Here is a 19,754-nt window from a genome sequence, read left to right as displayed (position 1 = left end):
ACAGTAATATGTGCTATTCCATATTCAGCAGGGATGTTCATAACATACACATGAGTCTAATGTACTAAGATGTGCAAACCGTAGGATTCCTCTCGTTTTGGTTGCAAAAAATCCAAACCAGGCATCATAGCGTTTCAATTTTACACTTTTGTAATTCAAATGCATCCTATTGAACGAAACAACTGTCAGGCTATGAATTTAAATAGTGATCTCAAGTGTGCCGTACCGTCGGGGAAATCTTTTTAGGCCCGTTACCCCGACACAGACAGACAGCAGAGCCGCTATGCCTGTAATTTATCCATTAAAGCAGGTCTAATTAACAGAACTGGAACATCTCTGCATCAGCAGCACTGTAGTGTGGGGAGATTCTATCATGCTGGCAACCCGCTACCTAGCAACAAACCTTAAAGGGATAGTTCACCCAAAAATTAAAATTCTGTCATTAATTACTAAATCACGTCGTTCCAAACCCGTAAGACCTTCGTTCGTCTTCAGAACACAAATTAAGATATTTTTTGATTAAATCCGGACGCTGCATAGATAGCAACACAACTGAAATGTTCCCAGGTCCAGAAACATAGTAAGCACATCGGTAAAATAGTCCATGTGACATCAGTGGCTCAACTTCAATTGTGCGAAGCTACGAGAATATTTTTTGTGCGAAAAAACAAAACAAAAATTACGACTTTATCCAACAATTCTTCTGCACGCCGCTGCAGACGGGATTGTTGAATAAAGTCGGAATTTTTGTTTTCTCTGCACACAAAAAAATATTCTCATAGCTTCGCAAACATTTCAGTTGTGTTGCTGTCTATGCAGGGTCTGGGAGTTCTCGGATTTCATCAAAAATATCTTAATTTGTGTTCCGAAGACGAACGAAGGTCTTACGGGTTTGGAACGACGTGAGTGAGTAATTAATGACAGAATTTTCATTTTTGGGTGAACTATTCCTTTAACAGATTAAAAGCATCCTCACCTCGGACAGGAGAAAACCCTCGGTAAGGCTGCAATACGCCGGCAACAGAAAAGAAACAGAATGAGTTGAGATGTGAAGAGAATGGGAAGGGAGGCGGGATCGAACCCTGTGTTATTGCGATATGGAGTCGTCCTCTTTGAACGATTTCCCATATTCCGGGTTCAAGTCCACCACCGTGGTCCCTTTAAGCGCTCCGTAACCCCCCTCCAGGCCGTGGGACCCTTCTTGTCTGTCCGACCCGAGCGGGACGGAAGGCTTGCTGGAGGATCCCGAGGACGAGCGCGGCGGAGGGCCCGATGGCGCCCCCTGCTGGCCACCGTTGGTCTGAGAACAAACGTTACTGACGCGAGCCGCCTTCTGCTTGTAGTGCTGGCTGTGAAGCTTGTACTTCATCAGCAGGATGAAGATGAAGACGAGGACCGACGCCACGATGATCCCGCCGATGATGATGATCATGGTGCCGCCGAGGAACTGGTCGTGGATGGAGCGGCAGTGGCGAAACTCGCGCTCCGTGGAGAAGGAGACACAGCCTACCAGCCGCGTCGCGGTCAGAGCCGTGATGCCGTCGTCGTAGACAGCCAGGACGCAGAGCTCGTAGTCTCGTGACGAGGCCAGATCGCTCAGTAGAAACAACTTATGGGAGGCGGGAATCATTCTGAGAGAGAGAGAGAGAGAGAGAGAGAGAATCAGGCCTTGAGCATTTTTGAAAGAAGTCTCTTCTGCTCACCAAGGCTGCGTTTATTTGATTAAAATATGGTAAAACCAGCAATATTGTGAAAAAGTATTTCAATTTAAAATAACTGTTTTCTATGTTACCTTCTGCTCAACAAGGCTGCATTTATTTAATGAAAAAATACAGGAAAATAAGTTATTGTAAATAATATTATTACAATCTACGATCTGTTTTCTACTTGAATATATTTTAAAATGTAATTTATATTTTATGCTCACCAAGGCTGCATTTATTTGATAAAAAATATGGTAAAACCAGCTATATTGTGAAACATGATTTCAATTTAAAATAACGGTTTTCTATGTGAATATATTGTAAAATGTAGGCTAATTTATAAATGCTGATTTGCTGCTCGAGAATCATTTCTGAATTTTATCACCAGTTGTGCTGCCCAATATTTTTTTTTTTCTGGAAACCGTGATACACTGCAATTACAAAAGTTTGGGGTAAGATTTTTTGAAGGAATTTATCACATTCATTCGGCAAGGACACAATAAATTGATAAAAAGTGAGAGTAAAGTCATTTATGATGTTACAAAAGATCTCTGTTTCAAATAAATGCTGGTCAGTGAACTCTATTCATCAAAGAATCCCGAAAAAAAAAAAAGTATCATGGTTTCCACAAAGTATAAAGTAGGAAAAATATTTTCAGCATCTTCCTTGAGCAGCAAATCAGCATATTAGAATGATTTCTGAAGATCATGTGACACTGAAGACTGGAGTAATGATGTTTTGACAATTTAGCTTCGATCACAGCAAACAATTACATTTTAACAGATATTCATATAGAAAAAAGCTATTTTAAATTGTAATATTTCACAATATTTCTGTTTTTATTGTATTTTCATGAACTAACGTAAGCCTTGGTGAGCATAAAAAATATAAATTACATTTTAAAATACATTCAAGTAGAAAACAGTTATTTCACAATATTATTTACAATGACTTATTTTACTTTTCATTCAATAAATGCAGCCTTGTTGAGCATAATAGACTTAAGGTAAAAAATTATTATCGAAAACAATTATTTACATTGAAACAATATTTCACAGCATTATTGATTTTACTGTATAATTAAAGCATCAAAAAACAACTTTTTTGAAAAACATTAAAAAATCCAAACTTTTGCCCTATAGTGTACATGCTTTATATTGTCTATAAACAAAAGTAAAGTGAACACATGTTCTGCAAGCTTTAGTTTAAACTCCACAAAATTAAGTTGAGGGCAGATGGTTGTCATGCACACACAGAGTTTACAATATTGCCCATGCTGTCCATAGTGAGACGTGTGTCAGAGTAGATTTAAGCATAACATGTGCCCTGTGCCATCTGCAGCAGAGAGACTGAGTGCCCCGGGACGCCGCTCTCTTCTGGATTTACTCGTGACCTTTCTCTCTACAGGACACAGTAAGAAAGTGCAACAGTTTTGGGAGACTTAATCTGTCTTCATCAGGGGGCAGTGAGTTCGCAGATTGGTACATAAGTGAAAATAGAGAGGAGTTTTTATACGATTGTAATTTTAAGTCCAAAGTTAACCCTCACCAAACAGCAAGTGCAATGTACATATAAAAATAGGCTGTAGCGAGCAAACATGTTAAACTGCATGATTATTACCTTTGCTGATGTTTCAAGATTCTTGCCAAACTCTATACTAAAGAAAACTATTTTCTGTCAGTATAAAACTCACATTCATGCACGGCTTTTTGTTTTAACTTACTTTATATAGTGTATTATAAATATAGGGCCTACTGTATTATACTGCATATAAATAAAAAATGACACTTCATGTTAAAAACATACCTGCATCGCCTACGAGAAAGTGATTGCACGGGTCACTGAGCGACTGTATGAAAACACAACCCAAGTGACCAGACTACAGCTAGTTTTTTTTTTTTTTTTTTTTTAAATAATGCAAGTGATTTAAATATTTTAAAGATGGTCTGATTTTATTGAAATTTAGCATTTTTGTTTTTCTTTCCCAAAGCAAGCACCAGAAGAAACTGCGTAATTTATATGAAATATTTGGGAAATATTTTATTTGAACACTGTATATACAGTATAATGCATTATAAAATATACCTGATAAATAAAAGGGTATGTTTGCAGATTTTCTACTAAATGCTCTCTTTGTATATTTACAATGTTGGTGGTATAAGTGGAAAACTCTCTGGAAAAAAGGTACAAAAGCTTTCACTGGGACGGCACTCTTTCAAAAGTTGCACTAAATTACTGCTTACAGATAGTCTGATCGAGCCCAGTGCATTATGGGTGCACATTTTCCTACAGTTTGTTTTGCCACAGCCCTGTTTCTTTGTTTTCTCTAGTCATGTTGCACCAATTAAAATAACAAAAATTGCATTTCTACTGCATAGACAGCTATCTTTTATTAAAACCACATCTTTGCAGTGATGAATTACTCCTTTAGTTATGTTTTATAGGGGCGGTTTCCCGGACAGAGATTAAACCTAGTCCTAGACTAAAATGGCCATTTAAACCAGATTAACAGAACGCTGCTTTCTCTGTCATGGTTTTAAATAGTCTCAGACTTAGTCTAGTTCAGATTTTAATGGGCTGATTTGTTGGAGGAAGACTTGAGCTACTTCAGGACTAAATTGGGGCTTAAATTAAACCGGAGGCAGGTTTAACTTCAGATTAACACTGTGTTTCCAGTCTTTATGCATCGAAATTATTGGCACCCTTTGTAGATTTAAACAAAGAAGCCTGTGGAAATAAATCAGCACTGTTAATCATTTTGATATTTAAAAAAAAAAAAAAAAAAAAACTTTAATTGAAGTAAAATGGAAAGGAAGGGAAATCATGGCTGGATAATTTTATGTTCTAAAAAATGTAAATATGAATGGTAATATAGATCTTCAGATAGTTTACTCATAATAATTTCTAGGACTACACATAATTGTGGTCAATGTGTATTAGAGAGAAAAAAAATAATAATGTGATTTTGTTGAAAAGTTAGTTTTTTGTGTTTGTCAAAAAATATTTTATTTACATTTCTAGGACTACACATAATTGTGGTCAATGTGTATTAGAGAGAAAAAAAATAATGTGATTTTGTTGAAAAGTTAGTTTTTTGTGTTTGTCAAAAAATATTTTATTTACTTTTTTTTAAAATAAAAGATCAGAAGAATAAACAATACAGATTTATTTTCACAATCCTCTTTGATCATATTTTTAGGGTGCCAATACAATTCTGACCATGACTCTCTCTAAAACAGCTGCTTTATGTATAATATAATACATAATAATAATAATAATAGTAATAATAATGTTACAAAACAACAGCTGATTACTTCACTACAAAGAGATTCCTAGGCACCTGATGTGTGCAGTTTACTTTGCTTGCTTTAAAAACAGTTTTCTCTTGTTCAGTAACATTTTTGTTTGTTTGTTTTTGTTGTTGTTGATTGCAGGCTTTTTTCCCGCTGCTATTGTTTTCCTTGGATTTGCTTCACAGTTCCATACAATTTTAAGCTTTTCTTGGTTCATTCCATGTTTTACAGGCCACCTCTGTCCTGCTAATTCAGATTAACATAGTTGGTTTTAAATGAATCTAGTTTAGTTTAGTCCAGGAGTTAGTAATCTGTACTTAATCTGTGTTTCAGAAAAGCCTTTTTTTAAACCAAAGATTAACTATTCTAGATTAGGCCTACTCCTGGCTTAATTTAAACACTGTCCAGGAAACCGCCCCTACATGCATTAACAAGGAATCTGCAAATATTATGATGCATTTAACTTTGTTTACAATTATATATGAGATGCAATGCCTTTATGAATACGTTTGCAATGCATTATATGTGAAGGCATCAAGGAAAGTGTTCTCAAATATTATTCTTGCTAGAACCCTCTCTAAAGCCGTGAGCAGGAGTATCGTGTTTTCTGCAGGTCTGCTGATGCTATGCATTATTGAGGTGAGCAGATGAAGACCTGAGTCATGCCCTGGCTGACGCGGCGTGTTTGCGTGTTTGTGACCGTGAGCATGACCGCATATTTTTGCATTTGACCCCGTGGGTAATTGGCCGAGCTCCTCCGGCGAGGCTGACTGTGAGGGTAATGGTGTGTGAGTGTGTGAGTGTAAGTGTGCATACTGCTAACTGCTCAGACACTGTGGGAAGCACGCTGCTGTTTTTGATTGTTATTGACAAACAGCCACATATGAAATTACTTTACATTGACAGCAGTGCATTGCTCCAGTGTTTTCTTTTTGATGGGGCAGCACATTTATCAGAGATTATAATACATGCCAGTGCTAGCAAATACTGTGTATGACCATGTTTGAGTGCTATAATAAAGAACCAGAGTATATCAAGATTTCAGTTCAATCTCAGTATTATTACATCAGATTATAAGGACATTTTAAATGAATGTAAAATATATAAAATGATACATTAAATAAATTAAATCACTTATTTATAATAATAATAATAATAATAATAAATTATTTAAAATACATTTTTGACTCAGTTATTTAATATAAAAATATTAAAAATAAATGAATAAAAAAGTAAATTAAAACAAAAACAATCAGCATGTCAATTCTTAAATTCAATATAAATATTATAGTAACAGCTTACTAAGGACATTTAAATTATTGTAAACTGCAAAAATAATAACATTTATTTTTATAAATAAAATATTTAAAATCCATTTATTTAATTTATTTATTTAATAAAAAATATGTTGAAAACATAAATATTATAACAAATTACAAAGGACATTTTAATGTAATATTCCGAAAATATAGTTTTCAAAATATTATTTTCAAAATGTATTTATTTTGTTACATTATTTAATAAATAAATAAATAAATAAACGAATGGATGGATGGATGGATGAATGAATGAATGCATTCTGTCTTATTATTTTTGAATTCTATTTGCATGTTCTTCCACACACATTGTTTTATGTCTCATAAGCGTTAAACGCTGTTAACAGCGCTGTCAGTGAGTTTTAATAAGCGCTGGGTTTGGTAGCTGCTGCAGTGTCATGTGCTAATGAGCAGATACAGGAATCTCCCTTCAGTCTGCTCCTCTGGATCCTCTCACAGAGCATTTGATGGATATATACTGAGAAAATTCCTCTCAGTTCTGGCAGCCATTGGTCCTTTTAAGCTGCCGAGGGTCAGGCTGTCTGCACCCGTGTCTCTGAGCTGTCACAGTAAATAGAGAAGGGGCTTCGAGCTCTTCTGAAGATGTGTCTCTTGGCACAGAAACCCTGTCATCTCACTGTCTTCTGAAGGAGCTAGCACTGCTTAATTACCCACTTAAAAGCGGCTTGAATTAAAGATGAAAACATGCAAATAACGAGGGAGGGAGAGATGATAATGTGGAAAAGATGAGATGACAGTGACATTCTCAAACAGAAACCCTCGGCATCTACAGCTCTCTTAAAGAAACAGGTCACCAAAAAATGGTGGTGATTCAAACCCATTTGAATGAACTTCTGTAAAAACAATATATATATATATATATATATATATATATATATATATTCTCTTTCTCTCAAAAATTAATATACTGTAATCATTTTCTCACCCTCATGGTGTTCTAAGATATTTGGTAGAATATGGGGAACCAAGTAGTTGTTGGTCCCCATTAACTTACAAACAAAAATGTTATAAAATTAACAAACAAAAATGCCATAAAAGTCAATGGAGACGATGAACTGTTTGTTCTTCAAAACATCTTCTTTTTGTCTACAGCAGAAGAAAGACATTCTTACAGGTTTGGAACAACATAAGGGTAAATAATTACAGAATTTTCAATTTTGGCTGAACGATTCCTGTAATTATAATTGCAGATCATAGGTGCACTTTGTAATAATATCAAATTAACTTATATTATTTTTTTATTAATTAATAATTAAAAAAGCTTAATTCAAATTCAAATAATAATAAAAAAAAAAACATTTTATTTTTATTTGATATTACATTTGATTTTAATATATTTTGTAATATATTTCAGTTACAAATTTATTTAAATACATGACATAAGTTTCAATAGAAATGACATTAAAGTCGTTAGGTTTGGTAGCTGCTGCAGTGTCATGTGCTAATGAGCAGATACAGGAATCTCCCTTCAGTCTGCTCCTCTGGATCCTCTCACAGAGCATTTGATGGATATATACTGAGAAAATTCCTCTCAGTTCTGGCAGCCATTGGTCCTTTTAAGCTGCCGAGGGTCAGGCTGTCTGCACCCGTGTCTCTGAGCTGTCACAGTAAATAGAGAAGGGGCTTCGAGCTCTTCTGAAGATGTGTCACTTGGCACAGAAACCCTGTCATCTCACTGTCTTCTGAAGGAGCTAGTACTGCTTAATTACCCACTTAAAAGACATGCAAATAACGAGGGAGGGAGAGATGATAATGTGGAAAAGATGAGATGACAGTGACATTCTCAAACAGAAACCCTCGGCATCTACAGCTCTCTTAAAGAAACAGGTCACCAAAAAATGGTGGTGATTCAAACCCATTTGAATGAACTTCTGTAAAAACAATATATATATATATATATATATATATATATATATATATTCTCTTTCTCTCAAAAATTAATATACTGTAATCATTTTCTCACCCTCATGGTGTTCTAAGATATTTGGTAGAATATGGGGAACCAAGTAGTTGTTGGTCCCCATTAACTTACAAACAAAAATGTTATAAAATTAACAAACAAAAATGCCATAAAAGTCAATGGAGACGATGAACTGTTTGTTCTTCAAAACATCTTCTTTTTGTCTACAGCAGAAGAAAGACATTCTTACAGGTTTGGAACAACATAAGGGTAAATAATTACAGAATTTTCAATTTTGGCTGAACGATTCCTGTAATTATAATTGCAGATCATAGGTGCACTTTGTAATAATATCAAATTAACTTATATTATTTTTTTATTAATTAATAATTAAAAAAGCTTAATTCAAATTCAAATAATAATAAAAAAAAAAACATTTTATTTTTATTTGATATTACATTTGATTTTAATATATTTTGTAATATATTTCAGTTACAAATTTATTTAAATACATGACATAAGTTTCAATAGAAATGACATTAAAGTATATTTTAGTTTACCATAAATGCCTTTCACTTTATTCAGCTGTAACTTTAACCATCTTTCAAAGACAATGGAATTATGAAATAAATAAATATGTACTGAAATCCCCAATTCAGTGGGTCAAAAAGCACTCTTAAAGTGATAGTTCACCCAAAAGTGAAAATTCTGCCATTGTTTACTCACCCTCCACTTGTTACAAACCTGCTTGAGAAGAAACAAACTCATACAGGTTTTGAACAACTTGAGGGTGAGCAAATTATGGCAGAATGTTCATTTTTGAGTGAACTATTCCTTTAAGTTCAGCTAATTAAAAAAAAGTTGCAACTATAATCTGGATGGCTGTCCATTTTTGAGAATATAAAATCTGGTAATGTTGTAAATAATGTTCAGTTTCTTGTACAGACCGATCGTTTCATTTTTTCAGCTAAAAATCTTCTTTACTGTTCTATTGAAGAAAAAAAGTCACCTACATTTTGCATGACCTGAGGGTGAGAAGATTAACAGCCTATTTTCATTTTTGGGTGAACTGTCCCTTTAAGAGAGCGTCTGCCAAGAGAATGCATGCTGATATAAATGCACTCCATCTTGACAGCACACCTTGCACTTCATCCAGGTCTTCATTTGGCACCACGCACACTGTGCCTCCAGCGCTCTTTCACCCAGACACTTTCACAAATTTAACCTGTCTTTTCGACTCAAAGTTTACACTCTATATTCTCACCCCGGTATCAGTTTCTCAGCCACCAACTCCAAGTCTTCCGTACTCCAACGGGAGTCAGGCGCATGCATTCTTAATTGATTCTGAAAGACTTTTAGATTACTCTGCAGCTCTATAAACCAGAGAACTCCCCTTGCCTTTTCCATAATTAATAGCCAATTGCTTTCTGTATGTATCTTTTCTTCTCTCTTAATCTATCCAGAGGGATTATTGCAGAGTTAATTACATCCTTACAGATCCCTTCAATGAGAAATCATGGGCGGTGGGGCCACGTCTGAATGCTGAAAAGGAACATTAATGTAGACGTTTCTGCGTAAGGGGTGTCGACGACGATACGCAACCCAAAAATATAGGGCATCCGCACAAATATTTGCTTGTCCTCTCAATATCTTACAAAGCAAAAGATCGGGTTTTGAATTCGAGACGTGTTTCAACATCAATGCAAATACGCCTTCATTGTAATCTGTCAGGAGCATCTGAAACGAGGGCAAGCAGCTTCTATTGTTATTCTGTTATTATTGTCTTCCTCATTGCACCTTGAGTTCTGTGATTTATTGAAGGGTGTCAATGTGTTGGCTCGTGGTTCCTGCTTTGCGAAATTCAGTTTGAATTGCATCAGGCTGAAACTATTACCGTGGAAGCCAATCTGTCTGTGCGCTAATGAAAATCCTTCAAGAGCTTTTCTGACATATATCCTAAAAGAGCTGGTCCTTCTGGGAAGGATCCTTTCATTAGCACAGAAAAAAAAAATACATGCTTGTATTTCATATAGTGCATTCATGATAGTATTGTGTCTTTGTTGGCTGGCAATCATCGAGGTCCATTTGTATTCATCAGAGGAATTGCAATGTTTCATCCCCTATCTGAATAGGATTCTGCCATAAGCCATTAACACCCCCAGTCTCAGATGCCAGCCTTTGCCTTTGAACAAAGACAGAATCAATTTGTTTATCTAATGCAGAATTACCCAGATTCAAACCCCATTTGGGGGGATAGACCATCCGCAGTGCTCTCTCAAATAATGCATTAGGAAAGAAGACATTGCAGAGATTTTTACTACATAGCGTTCAAAAATTTGGAATCAGCATATCTTGCATGTATGGTTTTGCATAGACAAACTTCATGGTCAATTTGATACTCAAGCAGCCTGTATTTTGCTACTAAATATCACTATAAACAACTACTAGATGACATAAATAAACTAGTGTAATCTTCATATCACATAGCAGTGTTTTCATAATATGCTTTTGCTCATCAACCAGACCTTTACTAACACAAAATCAGCTGTGAGCTCGATGCTTGACTTCAGAAACAGTACAATTGGCAAATAACTATTTTTAGCTTTTAATTATATAATTATATATGGAAGGGGATAATAAAATGTCTGGAGCAGCTCATCAAAACTACCAATGGGGCGTCTGTCAACCTCCAGTGTAGACAGCTTCATTGATTAAAATAAAAGCAATTTAGCACTGATGCATTCTGAAATGCCGCTCATGTGCTTATATATTTCTAGTATCAATAAGAAATGTTATTACTGTCTACAGTCTAATCAAGAATACAATCAGTGCAAACCAGGGTTCTTATAGTTAACTAAAGCTAAACCATTAAATAAATGAATGAATGAATGAATGAATGAATGAATGAATAAACTTTGGCAATCATTGGCAAAGCTAGTTGCCAATAAAACATTTTCATGTAGTTTAACTTCATGTACTAAAATAACTAAAACTGAAACAAAAATTTGTAAAAACTATATAGACGTATGATAAATACATAGATAAATAAATATGTAAATAAATAAATAAATAAACACCAAAAACACACAACAAAATTACTAAAATAAATAAATAATAATAAAACTTTAACATGGAAAATATAAAAACAAAACAAATTAAAACTATTGATAAACACTATAATAGTATCTTAGTTATACTAAACTAACACTGGTGCAAACCATAGATGACAGATAAACAGAAAGCTATGCAATAATTGCAATCATTTCAGACAATGCCAACAATTGCAAAGACTTCAGACGTGCGTTCGTTGTGTCTGCTTAACTGAATACATGATGTTGATTACTAACCACATAACATGTAGCTGTATATTACTTCCATATAGATATTACTTTACTACACTCACCACCTCTGACTGATAACAAAATACAGTAACCTCGAAACATGCATTTTCTGTAAAGCTGCTTTGAAACAGTATGTATTGTGAAAGCAATATGTGACCCTAGAGCACAAAACCAGTCTTAAGTTGCTGGGGTATATTTGTAGCAATAACCAACAATACATTGTATGGGTCAAAATTATAGATTTTTCTTTTATGCCAAAAATTATTAGGATATTAAGTAAAGATCATGTTCCATGAAAATATTTTATTAATTTCCTACCGTAAATATATCAAAACTTAATTTTTGATTAGTAATATGCGTTGCTAAGAACTTCATTAGGACAACTTTAAAGGCGATATTTTTAATATTTTGATTTTTTTGCACCCTCAGATTCCAGATTTTCAAATAGTTGTATCCCAATCTCAATTTCAAAAAATGACCCTTATGACTGGTTTTGTGGTCCAGGGTCACATATGCAAATAAACCTGGATTTATCTCAAGGTTCTGTGAGGAAACTCACCTGTATATGAGGATGTTGTCGGTGGAGCTGTTGTACTGGATCTGGTACATGCGGACTCCAGGGATTTGGCTTTGCGGAGGCCAGCGTATCATCGCAGAGCTTGAGGTTATTTCCGAGACACTGACCCGCTGATCAGCTCGAGCCTGGCCGCCGCTACCACTGCTGTTGGACTTTATAGAAGTCGGCATGTCCGAGGGTCCCGGCTCCGGCTCCAGTTTGGGGTCGTAATGCGGCGAAGGGTTCACGACTAATTCCACAGGAGCCGTGGCCTCGCCGGCTGCATTCGAGGCTATGCAGGTGAACACGCCAGAGTCCTTCACCGTGGCTGTTAAGATTTCCAAAGAGCCATTCTCGTAGCATATGGTGCGCGAGGTGTTTCCGATTAGCTTCCCATCTGGACTGACCCAGTGGACAGTTGGCTCTGGGTCTCCCACGGAGCGGCATCGCAAACTAACCTCTTGACCCTCCATGACGAACATCTTGGAAGTGTGCCGGGTGATCATAGGTGGCTCGCAGACGAACTCTTCCTCGCGAATCGTCCAGAAGTACTTGCCGGCCAAGTCTTGCGGGGACGCGCACGTCTCCAGATCATCCTCCCGCGTCAGGCGGCGCAACCAAACCAGCTCGCAATTGCAATGCAATGGGTTCCCGCCGAAACTGAGCACCAGCGCGGTTAGCGGCGAGCCTTTCATTTTGGCATAGACGGGGATTCGTAGGAATAGAGGATCTGGGGGGAACTTCTTCAACTTGTTGGATGTCATATCAAGTCGGGCGAGTTTATGAAGATTGGAAAATATCCCTTCGGGAACAAACTCGATGAGATTGTGGTCCAAACTGAGGGTGTTGACGCTGGCTAGCATGGCTATAGTGTCCCACGGCACGTCCACCAGGTTGTTGTAAGAAAGGTCGAGGTCCTCGAGAGTTTCTAGGAAGTCTTGGAAGGCTCCGTCGGAGATGCTGTGAAGCTGGTTGTTGGAGAGGATAAGGTGGCGCAGATTCACAAGCCCCTGCAGATGGGTGTCGTCTAGCACCGTGAGCCGGTTTGCGTCCAGATGCAGCGCGTGCAGATCCTGCAGGTCGGCGAAGGCGTATGGTCGGATCTGGCTGATGGTGTTGCGGGAGAGTGTGAGGTGTATGAGGCTGCTCATGTTAGCGAAGTCTTGGTGGCGCAGGGTGGTGATGAAGTTGTCCATTAGTCGCAGCTCGGCGGTCTGCCGGTCGATATTAGGCGGCACGAAGAGCAGGCCAGTTTTGGCGCACAGCACGGTGTACGAGGGCAGCAGGTTCTGGCAGGTGCACCGTTTGGGGCACAGCATGGCGTAGGATGGCATGGAGAACAGAGCCAGGCACAGCAGCAGTTGCTCCATGGGTGCGCTCCTACAGGAATCAGAGCACAGAGGAAAACGGGTTAGCTCTCATGCTGAGTCTCTTCCCTCTGTCTGCAAGTCTCTCTTGACACACTATAACCTCCCCACACACACACACACACACACACACACACACACACACTAAGTATCTCACGCTCTCTCATGCACGTTCAAGAGAGTGTTTTATTAAAAATGCAAAGATTGTCGGGCACATTAAGACACAAATCAGTGAAAGGTAAAGCTAAGCAGACATCGCAGCCGGTGGTGAGGTTATACCTACTAGCATGTATCAAAAAATTTGCAAATGCCCAGCTGGACATTTCCCTAATCAAATTAGTGCATTAACATTTTCTAGCAACATAGTGTCTGCGTTTCCCACATCTATGGTTGCAAACTGGCATATTACGCATGAAACTATTCTTCTAGCTGGATTTTATTTTTTTTAAAGGGACAGTGCCCCCCAAATTAGTTGCCCTCATGTATGGATCTATGAAAAAAAATATTGACATGTCAAAAAAAAATAAATAAAACAATGCAAAACATGTTTTATATATAAACACACATTCATTGAAAAGCTTTGGCATCAATGCACTCAAACTCACTCAATATGTTTATGAGCATTGACTGTTCCTGTATCTGGAAATGTAGGAGAAATAACATTTTTATAATATATTTTTTTTCTAAACAATACTTAATATTTTTATAATACTTAAATTATATTTTGAAATGACTATTTTATATTTTAAACTTGATCTTATAATTACCCATTTATTATTATTATTATTATTTAGATAGATAGATAGATAGATAGAGAAGAGAAACAGGCTTCTATATTCATATATTTTAGAAATTTAAAACTTTTTCTTCCATTTAACAGAAAATTAATTTACAGTAAAATGCCCGAGCTTCTTTTTCCACACAATAGAAGTGAATGGTGACCATGGCTGTCAGGCAAGATTCTCAATGAAGACTAATATCCAGTTTCGATTAAATTCCTCACACAAAGCTATAGCTAGAATACAGTGCACAAATCCTGTGAACAACTTTTATGGAGCTTTTTTCCTCCGTTATTGAGCTTGAGAGCCCCTGGTCCACATCCACTCCCATTGAATGGGGGGAGAAAAACCCATCATCTCAGACCTTCTGCTACACATCACCTTTTGTCAAAAATAAAGTCATATGGGTTTGTATTATCATGAGGGTAAGTAAATGGCGATACAATTTTCATTTTTGGATGAACTCTATCTTTAAAGCATGCCGGTACTTTTAACGCTTGGATAAAGATAATGTTTCTAGTGCATCGACGCTGAGAAACTGCTTATTTCATTTCACCAAAGCTGATGCTGAACGCAAGATTACTAGATATTATCGCACAGTGTGGATGTGTTAATGCAGGCGTCTATTCTGGGTTATATAAAACTGCTGCCTCTGCCTTCCATAACATATGCAGGATCTGCAACGGGAGCAAAAGAGAGAGAAAGAGAGGAGGGGCGGCTATAGTTTCACACCAAAACCAATGAGCAAGAACGCGAAAAAGAGAGAAAGAGTTGGAGGACGTCTCCTTTGGATCCGGCTGGTTTTAATAGCTCTCCGCTGTGCAAAAGTCAGGATATTTGACACCCGCCTCTGCCCCCCGGAAATTCATATGTGGCACGGCACGGCGATAAAAAAGGCCACGGGAATATTAATTATTATTCTATGCCATTGCTTTCGCACGAATGCTAATATCTGATTTTTGGCTCTTTGTTTATTGCTTGTGCATACCATTCCATTTTAATAACTTTTATGTAAAAGCACCTAAATGCAATTATTTTTTCACCACTCACAAAGCCATCCTGAATATCAAGAGGTTCAGGCCCAGTGCTTATCTGCGAGGGATCTTTGGCTGTCACGAGGAATGTTTTACTTCTTTCAGACGGTAGGGGGAAACATTGAGCTTCATTTTGGGCACAAAAGGGCCGACTGGCAGGAGAAAAACACAGAAGTGCTTGAGTGCGAGATGGTGTAGTGGCAGTGTGATGCATTCAGGCGAGCTTAAGCCCCCTCTCTCCATTACACACAGAAAACAGAGTCACGGAAACCCTCAAGAGAGAGCCATTATCCAGACAACTAACTAAGAAGAGCACTAAAGCAGTCTCTCACTTTAGTTTGCACTGGCTTTTTAGAGGCACGTATATGCACTCGCATATGCATTTGCTCCAATATAGACATGCGAAACAGCCATGTATAAATGGAAAGGCTTGATAGACTTCCAGATATTGCACCAGGATAGTTTCTCCCAGTCAAACTAAGTGTGAGCAGGATTGCAGGAGAACCAGAGAACGATTACACACGCCTCCTTAGGATGCCCCATGCCCGCGTTTAATTCCAGAAACACGCTGACAACGTGATACTGTGCCGTGTTGTGTCATTATGACAATGTGAGAATAAATGGATTTATTCTGCATGGGATAAATGGATATCAACTGATTTCGTTGCAAAGCATAAATTAATTTCAGTGCAGAAACGTGGTTAAAATACAGTGGGAACACCTCAAGCGCTTCTAATTAGACCAAGATGAAATGTCAATGTGGTCAACATTTTACCCTGGCATCCATCTCCCCCTCTCTCTCTGCATATCGGCAGGATTCATTAATATTTCAGAGAGGACACAGGCTGCTGTGTGGGTATTTGGCACAGTGTGTAAAAATTAACCCCTACTGCGCTGGAGCTCTTCTCTGGCAAAGGAAAAGCAAACACACATAATGCATTATCATCCGTATGAATACTTTATAAAGACTTTAGAGTAGAATTATCTGAAGATCAGAGGTCGCTATTTTCCAAAAAAGCGCACAAAGAGTAAAAAGGATGCAATAAAGGTTAGAATTAAGCATTAATGTGAGATACCAGTACTGATAAACAGTGCTGGGTAGATTACTTACAAACTGTAGTCCATTGATTACAAATTACATGACGAAAAATGTAGCCAATAGCGTAATCTATTAGATTACACATTTTAGGTAGTCTAATTTGACTAATTTTGGATTACTTTTGACCTAACTCGATTATTTTGTACCACACTCGATATAAAAATACAAAGAGAAAGAAAATATATTCCGTTCTTAGTTATCAACATCTTGAAATGCATTGAACGTTATATTACACCACTGGGGTTTGTGAAAGACCTTCAGGGGTTTGTGAACTGAAAGAAGCTGATGCTTAATTAAATCACAATTAACAATGTAAAATAATATGTAAAATAATAATAATAATAATAATAATAATAATAATAATAATAATAATAATAATAAAATAAATAAAAACAGTAAAATATACCTACTAAAAAATATATAGGTAACACTTTACTTAATGCCTTTATACATAATGCATAATAAAATAAGATTAAATGCATTAATTATGCTTTGTAACGCATTGTATGAACTCATGAATAATAGTAACCACAGTTATAATACATTATAACACTTAGCTATTCACTGTTACAGCTGTAATGCATTATAAAGGCTTTAAGCAAAGTGTTACCAATATATTTTATGATTACATAATCCAGATTGCAAATCATAAGCAGCAGTACTGATAAATATGTCCTGTATCAATAGGAAATCATGAATGTAAATCCATATATTCAGCAGTGGCATTTTTGTGACTATCAAGGACAAATGACTATACAGTCGAGGTGGGTTATACATAAGCAGATTAGTTGGTTTGCAAGATATCGTTGAATATTTATGGTGGTCATCAACAGTGTTAAGGATAATGCATTACAAGTAACGCGAGTTACGTAATCAGACTACTTTTTTTTCAAGTGACTAGTGAAGTAACGCATTACTTTTTAATTTGCAAGAAAATATCTTACTTTTGAGTTACTTTTTCAAATAAGTGATGCCAGTTACTTTGTTTTCCCGTTTACTGACTGCCCAGCTCCATTTTACCGCTAACTTGCATTATAACCCGCGGCAACAGTGTAAAAGTAGCCCGGGATCAGACCCACCTCTCCCGCAGCTGCGTCTGCACTTCACATGCGTATGCTAGCGGGAACGAATTAAGAATCACAAACGGCTGCATTAAATATGTCATTTTGATGATCAAAGATAAGTTTTAAGGGATAAAATATTTGACTACAGGGGGACTTTAAAAACAAACAAGCAAGCCCAGCCCAGATTTTAAAAGTAATGTAAAAGTAACACAAACATTACTTTCCATAAAAAGTAACCAAGTAATGTAATTAGTTACTTTTTGTTTTAATATTGTAATGGTCATCAAATGGTCATTGATCAAGGTGGGTGGTTTAAAGGTTATAAGGTGAAATTTAATGCACTGTGCATTAAGTGTAAGCTTTGCTACGTCACAAACCAATAACCAATCACGTCAAGGGATCGATTCCTATCACTAGCATGCAAAATATACCAATACCAGCACAAAACCAAAAATAAATCAGAGCAAAAAACCCATGAAGCTGTGGTTTAATGTGAATTTAGAACCGCTAACTTGCATTATAACCCGCGGCAACAGTGTAAAAGTAGCCCGGGATCAGACCCACCTCTCCCGCAGCTGCGTCTGCACTTCACATGCGTATGCTAGCGGGAGCGAATTAACAATCACAAACAGCTGCATTCGAGTCTTCAAGGCATTTTAGGACACAACATCGTCAAGTAAGTAACTTTAACGAATGTTACAGTATTCACTGTAGTTGTCCGCTAGTAAAAACATAGTTTTATCAGTCATTATCCGTGTATGCCATTGTTTTGCGGTTACAGTTCAGTGGATCAGGAGGCGCTGGCTGTTTGACTGAGTGGAGGTGGGACTAATTTGCATATTAATAGATCCACGTATAGTAAATGAGGCAAGGGTGTAGAGTTACATTCAAGCTATTTTAAGGCATGAGAAACTTATTTTCACAAGAAAAAACATTTAAATATGTCATTTTGATGATCAAAGATAAGTTTTAAGGGATAAAATATTTGACTACAGGGGGACTTTAAAAACAAACAAGCAAGCCCAGCCCAGATTTTAAAAGTAATGTAAAAGTAACACAAACATTACTTTCCATAAAAGTAACCAAGTAATGTAATTAGTTACTTTTTGTTTTAATATTGTAATGGTCATCAAATGGTCATTGATCAAGGTGGGTGCTTTTAAAGGTTATAAGGTGAAATTGAATGCACTGTGCATTAAGTGTAAGCCAGAACTGGTCAGCATTGCACCTTTAAGACATCCATGCAAATGGAAACAGGACAATGTGACAGGATATTGCTATTACTGTAGTTAAATCTACTGTAAAATGCTACTGCAGTGAGAAGCCATTCAAATGTAGCTGTGCAAGCAATATCAAAATGTGTCCTTTTTTGGTTTCCTATGACAATGGTTCAGAATATTTTGTTCGTTCCATCAGGGATTTATTATCATTGAGAAATAGCTGCAAGGTAGGATAGACACAGTTCCAGTCACTCTGTGTCCTTATTTAAAGAATTCAGGACAAAAAATTGACTGAGAGATTAAAATACTGCTTGCTCTTAGTTGCAGGACTCTGAAGTAAGTAATTTACTGAAAGCACATGCCAATCCAATTCTGAGGGCCACAGCTTAGCTGTAAACATATACTAATTACTCATCTGAACCACACAGATCTTCAATCAGCCTGTAAGAAATACATCTCTATAATATCTCAATCTTTTCTCAGAAACAGCAAAGAGATTTCAGACGTTTTGCTGGGTTTATATGATATTTATATTCCTATATGTGGTGTGTATATAATAATAATAATACATTTGCATTTACATTTAGTAATTTAGCAGACACTTTTATCCAAAGCGACTTACAAATGAGGACAATGGAAGCAATCAAAATCAACAAAAAATAAATAAAGCAATAAATAAAAATAAAAACAGATAGAATAGAAAAAAAGAATAGAGCAAGCTAGTGTTAGAGGCCTTTTTTGCTTTTGTTAATTGTATAATAAATAAAAAGAAAATAAATATAAGATAATACAAAAAGAATAGAGAAGCTAGTGTTAGTTTTTTTTTTTTTAAAGGGGTCATATGATGCAATTTCAAGTTTTCCTTTCTCTTTGGAGTGTTACAAGCTCTTGGTGCATAAAGAAGATATGTAAAGTTGCAAAGACTAAAGTCTCAAATCCAAAGAGATATTCTTTATAAAAGTTAAGAGTCAACCACGCCTACCTAAAACGGCTCATTCTAAAACGCCCCCACATGTCTACGTCACTGTGTGGGAAGATTTGCATAACGCCACCCAAATGTT

At 36.6% G+C, this 19,754-nt stretch overlaps 1 protein-coding gene across 3 annotated transcripts in view; it reads right to left on the bottom strand.

Moving 5' to 3' along the window:
• Positions 1-981: 981 nt before the first annotated feature.
• LOC107692477 (leucine-rich repeat and fibronectin type III domain-containing protein 1-like protein) overlaps positions 982-19,754 on the bottom strand; it is a 175,668-nt gene continuing 156,895 nt past the window's right edge. For all 3 annotated transcript variants that reach the window (XM_016491536.1, XM_016491538.1, XM_016491537.1), the window contains exons 3-4: positions 12,134-13,510; positions 982-1,631 (exon numbers count right to left, since the gene is read on the bottom strand). In XM_016491536.1, coding sequence (XP_016347022.1) covers positions 1,088-1,631; positions 12,134-13,510 — 1,921 coding nt within the window. In that variant the 3' untranslated portion in view covers positions 982-1,087. The remainder of the gene's footprint in view (positions 1,632-12,133; positions 13,511-19,754) is intronic.

Source organism: Sinocyclocheilus anshuiensis, unplaced genomic scaffold (genome assembly GCF_001515605.1).
Source record: "Sinocyclocheilus anshuiensis isolate Anshui unplaced genomic scaffold, SAMN03320099.WGS_v1.1 scaffold1082, whole genome shotgun sequence".
NCBI classification, from domain to species: domain Eukaryota; kingdom Metazoa; phylum Chordata; class Actinopteri; order Cypriniformes; family Cyprinidae; genus Sinocyclocheilus; species Sinocyclocheilus anshuiensis.
Note: the sequence above shows the minus strand (reverse complement) of the source record. Positions and strands in the feature narration are given on the sequence as shown.